We start from the raw sequence: 10,000 nt of genomic DNA on the forward strand, positions 1-10,000 counted from the left end.
GTTTGACTGACTGGAAAGTCGAGGTATTTGTTTGGATTACGCGATAAACCGACGGGTCCCGTGTGCAGCACGCACTTGACGCACTGAAAAAGAACCCATGGCTACTGTCGACAGAGTATTATCCTCTGGCGGCAAAATTCTGTACGGGCCGGGAGAACAAAATGAATCACTTTGTTAGGTACATGCACTCAAGGCCTGACTTTGCGCGTTGCGTTATTGGTGCTGCTAGTGGTCAGTCAGGCATCGGCCTTGCAGATATGGTGTAGCGTATAAGGATTCATCCGAGCGCAGTGATGCTTCCTCATTGAGAAATTAAAACTGAAACTTGCATGGTCATACTGCCCGGGACATGCAGGTCTGACATGAGGCTTTCTGGAAGCACAACAACAACGAGCAGTCTACATCTGGGAAAATCTGAAATATTAAGAAAAGTAAAAGGGTACCTCCAAAACCAGGTTCAAGGCCATCACACACACTATAATGATCACGCCTCACAGAATCGAAAGATAGAGAGAAGATCGTGTGGCCGTAAGTCTCAGCATGAAAAGTAGAGCACGATACTTCAGTTGCAAATCAAACAAATATTGACATCGTTTCCAAACTGACCAACATTGCGCGGCAAATTTCTGCAAAAACATCAACGGTCTCTTTGGGCTTTTCCAAATTCATTCATTAGAAACGCCACTTTCAAGGCATCAGAAATCCCCACTGACTACTGACTCTTGCGGCAAATCGGTGGCAGTGTGTGTGTGTGTGTGTGTGTGTGTGTGTGTGTGTGTGTGCGCGCGCGCGCGCGCGCGTGCGTGTGTGTACTCTGTATGTGTGTGTGTGTGTGTGTGTGTGTGTGTGTGTCACGGTGTGTGTGTGTGTGTGCCGGTGTGCCGTGTGTGTGTGTGCGTTTAGGTTGACGTCTTTTCACTGCAGTGTTTAGTGATATCAGACGGGTAATTTTTTATATATATTTTTTTAAGTATGAGCGCATTGGAGATGAGGCGTCCGTCAGTGGGATACATGAGAAGAGGTGGTGGGATGACTATAGTGAGTAGTGGAAAACGAATATCGAGCTACGAAGAACTCAGTGTAGTGACTAACAGTGAATTATAACATGAATTACGACAGTGAGTTAAACATCTACACAACAGTAAAAAAAAAAAAAAAAAAAAAAAAAAAGCATGCTAATGATAACAAAAACGTGATCAAAGGTAGATACCAACTCTCTCTCTCTCTCAGTGTGTGTGTGTGTGTGTGTGTGTGTGTGTGTGTGTGTGTGTGTGTGTGTGTGTGTGTGTCACAGTGTATGTCTGTGTCTGTGACTGTGTCTGTGTTTGTGTGACGCCAGTGTCGGTGTGCCCGGCGGCAGTGCCGGGTGTGTGTGTGGAGAGAGTTCTGTGCGCGTGCGAATTCATATGATCATGTCACGGTGTGTGTGTGTGTGTGTGTGTGTGTGTGTGTGTGTGTGTGTGTGTGACGGTCAGTGTGTGTGTGTGTGTGTGTGTGTGTGTGTGTGTGTTCGCGCGTGTGTTTGTTGACTCGACATTTATTTGTTAATTTGATTTAGTTGTTAGTATTATCATTATTGTTATTCATATATCATCTATTTGTCTACTTCATTTTTTATTTTTTTTAATCTATTTGTTAACGTGAACTTTTTTTCTGTTTTCATCTATCATTTCAATTTATGTATTCATTAACCCAATAACTTATCCATTTATTTGTTTATGTATCTTATTTTGCTTCATTTTATCAGTTTTCCCCCAAAGCCGGCCTCAGTAACTTAGCGTGTTGGGTTACGCTGCTGGTCAAGACGTCTGCTCAGAAGATGTCAGTGGTGCAGCGCACATTCCGGCAGTGATTTGTCTAAACGCAGTCACGCCACTTTGAGTAATTGAACTGAACTGAACTGGGTATTTGTACCTATACGATGACTGGGTGTTCTGAATGTGGTGCCTCAGTCAGACTGGTAATTTGTTTGCATGGTTGGACGCATACGCAGATGTATCGGATCTTTGGAACTTTTTCACGACGAAAAAACTAAAATAGACCTAAGACGGACTTTTAACCAAGGGAAATAAACATAGCTACAAAAACTGGATCCTGTATATACACAGTTACCTCCCATGGACCGTACCTGTTCGAACGGGAAGTGCGTTGTCATTTGGCGCCTTGGAAAAAGATTGAAAAAGTCCAACTTCCGCATGCTGCAGATACTGAAGTCTGAAAAGAATCTGTTGCGCTCGTTCAGTTTTTACTCATAGTTTGGGTGTGGTTCATCAGCAGACGATAAAAGAATCATGGATGCTCGTCAGGTTAGTGGGGGAAATATGTTCTGTCTGTTTCGTAAAGTGTGGAAATGTCGGCGAAGTATGTTTGTCATGTGCTTGTGTCCAGTGTGCCGCCTAATGCTTCAGCTTGACAGAAGACTTGTTTGTTTTGATTCGTTAACTCATTCAGTGGCGGCCAACTACAAATATTGAACACTACTGTTTGAAACTGTCCGTTTCATTTTGCTTTGAACTGCAATAATTTAAAAAATTTAACACGTAAGGCTTATATTAACAATAATGATGATAACACTAACAGTACAGTCATCGATGTTTTGTGTGTAAGAGTTAGTCATAAACCCATCCTTAGTTTTACAGGAATGTTGTGGATTTACTCACAATTGCAGTTTGATAAAGCAACAACATGAAAAAAACAGAGAAGTTAACAGAATGAGATTCTGTTTAGATATACATGTATCAAAGTTTAAACTCTCTCTCTCTGTGTGTGTGTGTGTGTGTGTGTGTGTGTGTGTGATTTTACAGCTATTCGGCAGTTTTCATCTAATGTTTGATGTTGGAAGCAATACATTTATTATTACTGAAACTTGTTCAAGAAGAACTCTGTATGTTACTGTGTACTATCGATCTGTGTGCACTGAGGAATCCATCCACATCAGTCCATTGAAGATTCCATGTAAATGAAAAAGAAATAAAAAGCAGAATCTAGTCTCACAAACATTTAGGGAATTAATAAAAGTTTTTACAAAATGGTGCTGAAATTTATGTTAGCAGAAATGACTGAAATGACAACTAGCAAATAAAAATCCATTGTACAATAGGGATAACAATATTATGATTACATCATTATATGTATTGATTGTCCAGTTTAAATTACCCCAAAAATGTCTTGACGTATGATGTAAATTTGAATCTTAAGCCACTGGTGGGAAATAGACCCACTTTCTCTCAGTCAGTGGATTTACTTTGTGATTGATACCACTACACTGTAATGATTATTATTGTTAAAGTCAGACTTAAAAAGTAGAGTCTGTGCAGGCTCAGCATCCCTTGTTATTTGTCCTGTGTCAACTATGTGCTTGCTTGTTACGTAAGGTAAAGCATGACATTGAATATCAATATGGGATGAAATATCCCAGGCGGCCTCTCATTAATTTGATATATATATATATATATATATATATATATATATATATATATATATATATTCAAGCCAGAGTTAGAAGAAATAAGAATGTACACACCCAAACACATGCACACACACACACACACACACACACACACGTGTGTGTACACACGCTCACACACACACACACACACACACACACACACACACACACACACACACACACACACACACAGAGTTTTTATTTCCTTGTTTCTTAAGAGTTTTCAGGATGTGTGCGTGGGAAACAACAGTAGGGCCTGCAGACAAAAGAAATGCGCACACAAAATGTTTTGAGTGACTTGAGCCTTGGCTCGAGCAGGGACTGGCAATGTCAATGTTTTGTAAGGTCAGGTCACCATTGATCACGCAGGGGGAGTGGTGGGCCACTCAAATGTGTGTGTGAGTGTGTGTGTGTGAGTGTGTGTGTGAGTGTGTGTGTGTGTGTGTGTGTGTCACTCTGTGTGTGTGTATGATGTCTCAGTCTGGTGGTGGGAAGAGAAGTGCAAAGACCTTGCGTTTGTCTGTGTCTCTTTCTCTTTGTTGACATAAACTGTCTGTCTCTCTGTCTCTGATTGTCTCTGCGTCAATCTGTATACATGTCTTTCTCTGATTGTCTGTGTCTCTGTCAGCATCACACACTGTCTTTGCATACCAGTCTCTCTCTCTCTCTCTCTCTCTCTCTCTCTCTCTCTCTCTCTCTGTCACTGTGTGTGTTTGTCTCTGCGTCAGTCTGTATAAATGTCTTTCTCTGATTGTCTTTGTCTGTCTCTGTCAGCGTCACACACTCTCTTTGCACACCAGTCTCTGTCTTTCTGTCTCTAGTCTCATGCTGTCTCTTTCCTGCTCTCTCGCTTCCCCCATATTGTCTCCAGCTGTATCTGGCTCTATCTGTTGATCTGTCTGTCTGTGAGTGTGACTCTTGTCTTCTCCTGGACTACATCAGCATGTGTCTGTTACTGTTCTGTCCTATCTTGAGGAGCGATGGCCTTGAACCTTTTTGTGAACAGATTATCCACCAAGTCTTCATCCATCTGTGTGTGTGTGTGTGTGTGTGTGTGTGTGTGTGTCACTGACTCTGTGTGTGTGTGTGTGTGTGAGACTGTCACTGACTGTGTGTGTGTGTGTGTATATGAGTGTGTGTGTGTGTGAGACTGTCACTGACTCTGTGTGTGTGTGTGTGTGTGTGTGTGTGTGTGTGTGTGTGTGTGTGTGACTGTCACTGACTCTGTGTGTGTGTGTGTGTGTGTCACTGACTCTGTGTGTGTGTGTGTGTGTGTGTGTGTGTGTGTGTGTGTGTGACTGTCACTGACTGTGTGTGTGTGTGTGTGTGTCACTGACTCTGTGTGTGTGTGTGTGTGTGTGTGTGTGTGTGAGACTGTCACTGACTCTGTGTGTGTGTGTGTGTGTGTGTGTGTGTGTGTGTGTCACTGACTCTGTGTGTGTGTGTGTGTGTCTGTGTGAAGAAGTTGCATATTACATGTGGATAGGGCTGATGACTCTGTGTGTGTGTGTGTGTGTGTCACTCTGTGTATAGATATGTGTGTGTGTGTTGCTGTGTGGACCTGACAAAGGAATGGGGAGGGATTCATGAGGGGGACCCCGACTACAGTCTCATGTCCATCCAAGTCCAGCAGTTTTGATTATAGAGACCTGTATGATCTCTTTTTATAAAACTTCCTTTTTCCCCAGTTCTGCTGGACGCGTTCACATTGTGAACTCCTGTTCATTCCTGTCGCCTTGAAACTTGTTGTTCTCTGTTGTTCGTTCCATACAGTCATCTCTCATCACAACGTTTTTTGTTTTTTTTATTCTTCTTTCACATCCAGTTTCTTTCTGAAATGTTTTCTTTCTAACTTTCTAAAAAAAAAAAAACCCCAGTTGTTGTGGCTGTCTATTACTGTATTAGTATTTCAGTATCAGTATTAGACAGATACACGGTTGATAATAATAATGGATTCTTATATAGCACACTATCCAGGAATCTGCTCTAGGTGCTTTACAAAAACGCTTTGTTAACATAAAACATTACACCAAAATATGACTACACACACACACACACACACACACATACACACTGCGTACATACATTTTAACAATACACGTGTATCTAGCAGCTACCCTAACACACACGCATACATAGGCAGGCACAAACTTACATAAACGCACGCGCTCACAATACACATTCATATACATGACATGACTCAGTTGCTGTTTGGCTGGTTGACTGATTGTGATTAGAGAGATGAATCATTTGATACTGGTAACTGAAGGGTTTTGACCATTGATTGGTGTGGTTATGTGTAAATCATTTCAGCAAATCAGTACTGACTTTTTGATTTGGGCTGTTGTTATGACGGCTATGTGTCAGGATCGGTTAGACATTGGACCTCTGTTCTAATCCAGCGTTCACCAGTGATCAGGGTGTGAGGTCCTCTTTGTGGTGTTGTGTCCTTCGGAAAGACGTTTTACTTCTTCTTCTTCTTCTTCTTCTGCTGCGTTCGTGGGCTGCAACTCCCACGTTCACTCGTATGCACACGAGTGGGCTTTTACGTGTATGACCGTTTTTACCCCCGCCATGTAGGCAGCCATACTCCGTTTTCGGGGGTGGACGTTTTACTTCAATTTTCCTCACTCCATGGGTACAATGTGAACGGGTACCTTAGTTCAGGTGAATGAATGTGTGTTTATTACCAAGTGTACCGGGGTCACAAGGAAATATTGGGTGGGATAGTACATGACAAGATACAAACATAAATCGGAAATCATACGCAAACACAGATACAGTAGAAATTAGGATACATTCAAGTGCATATCAATACAAAAACTTGTGCATACTCACACATGCATGCACTCCACACACACACACACACACACACACACACACACACACACACACACACACACACACACACATATATGCATGCACGCACGCATGTGCACGCACACACACACACACACGCACGCACGCACACACACACTCTCTCTCTCTCTCTCACACACACACACACACGTTTGAACAGAAGCTGCATATTACATGCGGATAGGGTTGATGACTAGATCTTCAGGTAGATGGTTGTTGATTGCACAATTCTGTTTATCATACCGGTTTGGTGTCATATACTGTACCATGTCAAACTCCGGATTTGTTCAAGAGACAGGGCATTGACTGCTTTGCTTTGGGGGAAAAGCTATTGGTGAAGCGATTGGTTTTCATCCTTATACTTCTGTACCGTCAACCAAAGGGGAGAGGTTAAAGTGATGAGGAAGATGAGGAAGGTTGAAATGGCAGTTAAAGCGTTGGACTTTCAATCTCAGGGTCCCGGGTTCGAATCACGGTGACAGCGCCTGGTGGGTAAAGGGTGGAGATTTTTACGATCTCCCAGGTCAATATATGTGCAGACCTGCTAGTGCCTGAACCCCCTTCGTGGGTATATGCAAGCAGAAGATCAAATATGCACGTTAAAGATCCTGTAATCCATGTCAGCGTTCGGTGGGTTATGGAAACAAGAACATTCCCAGCATGCACACCCCCGAAAGCGGAGTATGGCTGCCTATATGGCGGGGTAAAAACGGTCATACACGTAAAAGCCCACTCTTGTGCATACGAGTGAACGTGGGAGTTGCAGCCCTCGAGCGCAGAAGAAGAAGAAGAAGAAGAAGAAATGGCAGTAGGAGAGGACTAGGTTTGCAGAGCCTTAGATGTGAGGTCTCTTCAACTCTCCTTCATGAGGTGTACTTTATTATAACATACATCTATCTATCTGTGATGAAGGCAAGAGCAAATTTTATATCAGGACAATATTATATCAAACCATAAAATACAAGGAAACTATCTCCAAGTGAACTGTCTTGACTGATCAAGATGGACTGACTGCAGATGATGACGTTGATCTGGTTTTGTCTTCCTCGTTTTTTTTCTTCTTCCTTTCTGCTTGAATGTCGGCTGACTGCTTGTCCTTGCCGCTGGCTGCAGTATAAATGTAATAAATGAAACATTTTAAAGCGTAATTTTGTATTTGTATTTCATTTTATCACAATAGATTTCTCTGTGTGAAATTCGGGCTGCTCTCCCCAGGGAGAGCGCGTCGCTATACTACAGTGCCACCCATTTTTTTGTATTTTTTCCTGCGTGCAGTTTTATTTGTTTTTCCTATCGAAGTGGATTTTCCTTCAGAATTTTGCCAGGAACAACCCTTTTGTTGCCATGGGTTCTTTTACATGCACTAAGTGCATGCTGCACACGGGACCTCGGTTTATCGCCTCATCCGAATGACTAGCACCCAGACCACCACTCAAGGTCTAGTGGAGGGGGAGAAAATATCGGCGGCTGAGCCGTGATTCGAACCAGCGCGCTCAGATTCTCTCGCTTTCTAGGCGGACGCGTTACCTCTAGGCCATCACTCCACTTAACAGTATGAAATTAGAATGTCTGCCTGATTGTGCAACAGCTTACACTTACACAGTTACATGTATGTTGGTGTAACTTACAGTTGAAGTACTTACTTTTTCTTCTTCCAAGCTCTGAATAATAACCATGGCAAAACTTTCCTGATGGCGCCCTGCTTGTGAGAAATGTATCATGGAAGGGAAGGACATTGGTCAGGTACGGCACCGTGCCATTGGCTGTCCTGACTCCCAGCATCCTTTGCTCCTGTGTATTAATGCAGCCTTCCTGTGGAATTTACCCACATTTTGTGATAGACTGACACTCATCGATCATCTGCTTGAATGCACGACATGGAAAATTCTGACACTGGTGATACATAGCACTCTATTCGTCCAGGTCGTCACAGTTGGTCTGACTGTTGCAACTTCAGTTATTCTGTTTGTTATTCAGCAACAGATATTGCTGTTGTTACTGTGTATATATATCATTTGACTTATGTGTCTTGTAAATTTAGTTGTATGTATGTAGATTTGCTTTTGTAACATGTGGCCAACCTTTAATCAACCCGGATGACAAAGTTATGTATAATGCGTTTCACTTGTCTTTAACGTACTTTTGTTTTCCTTGTTTACAAATTTGGATGTTACATACTGTATAATGGATATTTCCACATGTGCATCCTGCCCCACACTCCCCGCCACCCTCCACACCCCCAAAAAAGAAGTGAATTAAAAGGGTAAAAAAAAAAAACCCTTCCAACTGCTCACTGTTACAGAGAAAATGGAAAACCCTTTTTAGGCATAGTTTAATCACATTTATAGATACTTGGTATCCACTTTTATAGCACCTATCCTCGGTCGGAGACAAATTTTTTAGCACCTTACAAACATGGAGCCATTTGCACAGCAGGCTGCCTACATGGTCAGACCCAACTGACAGCTGTAACTGTTAAATTGTTGATCTTATTTCATTTCTATTATTTTCAAAATGTTGCTTTCAGGGGGTGGAAATGAGTGTGGAGGTGCACAGCATACTGTTGTGGTCACCTCACCCATCCCACTCACACCCCCCCCCCCCCCCAACCCCCTCCCCAAACCCCACAAACCAATTTAGTTTGTTTTATCGTCCAGCCAACCACAAAGTGGTGGAACGCCAGTCAGATCTAGAAACCACTTGAACAGAACCCAAAATAGCGCCATCTACTATCTAGAATGTCTTGTGAAATCAAAACTAGAACATAAAAAAAAAGACCAATTGGTTCAACCATGTTGGAGTTTGGTCCATGCAAAATTTATGTCAAAGAGAAAAAAAAAGAAGAAGAAAATGATGTTTAAAAAAAAAGAAAAGAAAAAAAAAAAGGCTAACGTAATGATTGCTTCAGTATGATATTTTTTATGTGAAATTAAAATCAAGTTGAAGATATATTAATTTCCCTGCAGTGATCTCTTATCAGATAAGGTTTATGTGCATTTGTACTATTAAAAAAAATTAAACAAAAAAAAAAGGAAAAAAAACAGGACATATATGAAAAAAAAAATTATATGATGTTACTGTATGTATTCACAACCGCTTGCCACATAATGACATATGTAAAAGTTCAAGAAAACTGTGAGAAGAGGCTTTGAGGCCAGTTTCTTTGACAGGGATAATTTACAGTTAACTTTACAAGCTTAACTGATTGAAAATCCTTGTCCAAATATGGATATTATATGCTTCCCCCAGTGTATAATACTTATGTATGTACATGCATGTATGCATACAATGTATGGATGGATGGATGCGCGCATGCGTGCGCGCGCATGTGTGTGTATGTGTGTCCTCCCCTCTTTCTCACATCCCCCACATTTTGTTCTCACACACACACGCATGCACGCCCACACGCACATGCACACGCACACACACACACACACACACACGTGACACCCCCCCCCCCCCTCCCCATCCCCTCACAGACCCATGTAAGTTTCCATTCCCTGAATTATGTCCTGGGAACGTTTTAAAGCGGGGAGCAGGCAGATTTTCCAGATTAGCACCGGGGCGGGTGAATTTATGGCGTTTAAGAGGAAAGGGGGGGGGGGGGGTTGATGCAGGGGGGAGGGAGGGAGGGTGTAAGAGCAGTCTGGACAGGCACAACTACTAAATTTATGGTTCCAAACGAAGCAAAAA

The 10,000-nt window shown here is 42.2% G+C and overlaps 1 protein-coding gene across 1 annotated transcript in view; it reads left to right on the forward strand.

Annotated features, from left to right (window-relative positions):
* Positions 1-2,168: 2,168 nt before the first annotated feature.
* Positions 2,169-10,000, forward strand: part of LOC143288483 (septin-2B-like) — a 162,490-nt gene continuing 154,658 nt past the window's right edge. Inside the window, exon 1 of the mRNA XM_076597029.1 lies at positions 2,169-2,306. Coding sequence (XP_076453144.1) covers positions 2,292-2,306 — 15 coding nt within the window. The 5' untranslated portion in view covers positions 2,169-2,291. The remainder of the gene's footprint in view (positions 2,307-10,000) is intronic.

The sequence above is a fragment of the Babylonia areolata genome, chromosome 12 (genome assembly GCF_041734735.1).
Source record: "Babylonia areolata isolate BAREFJ2019XMU chromosome 12, ASM4173473v1, whole genome shotgun sequence".
NCBI classification, from domain to species: Eukaryota; Metazoa; Mollusca; class Gastropoda; order Neogastropoda; family Buccinidae; genus Babylonia; species Babylonia areolata.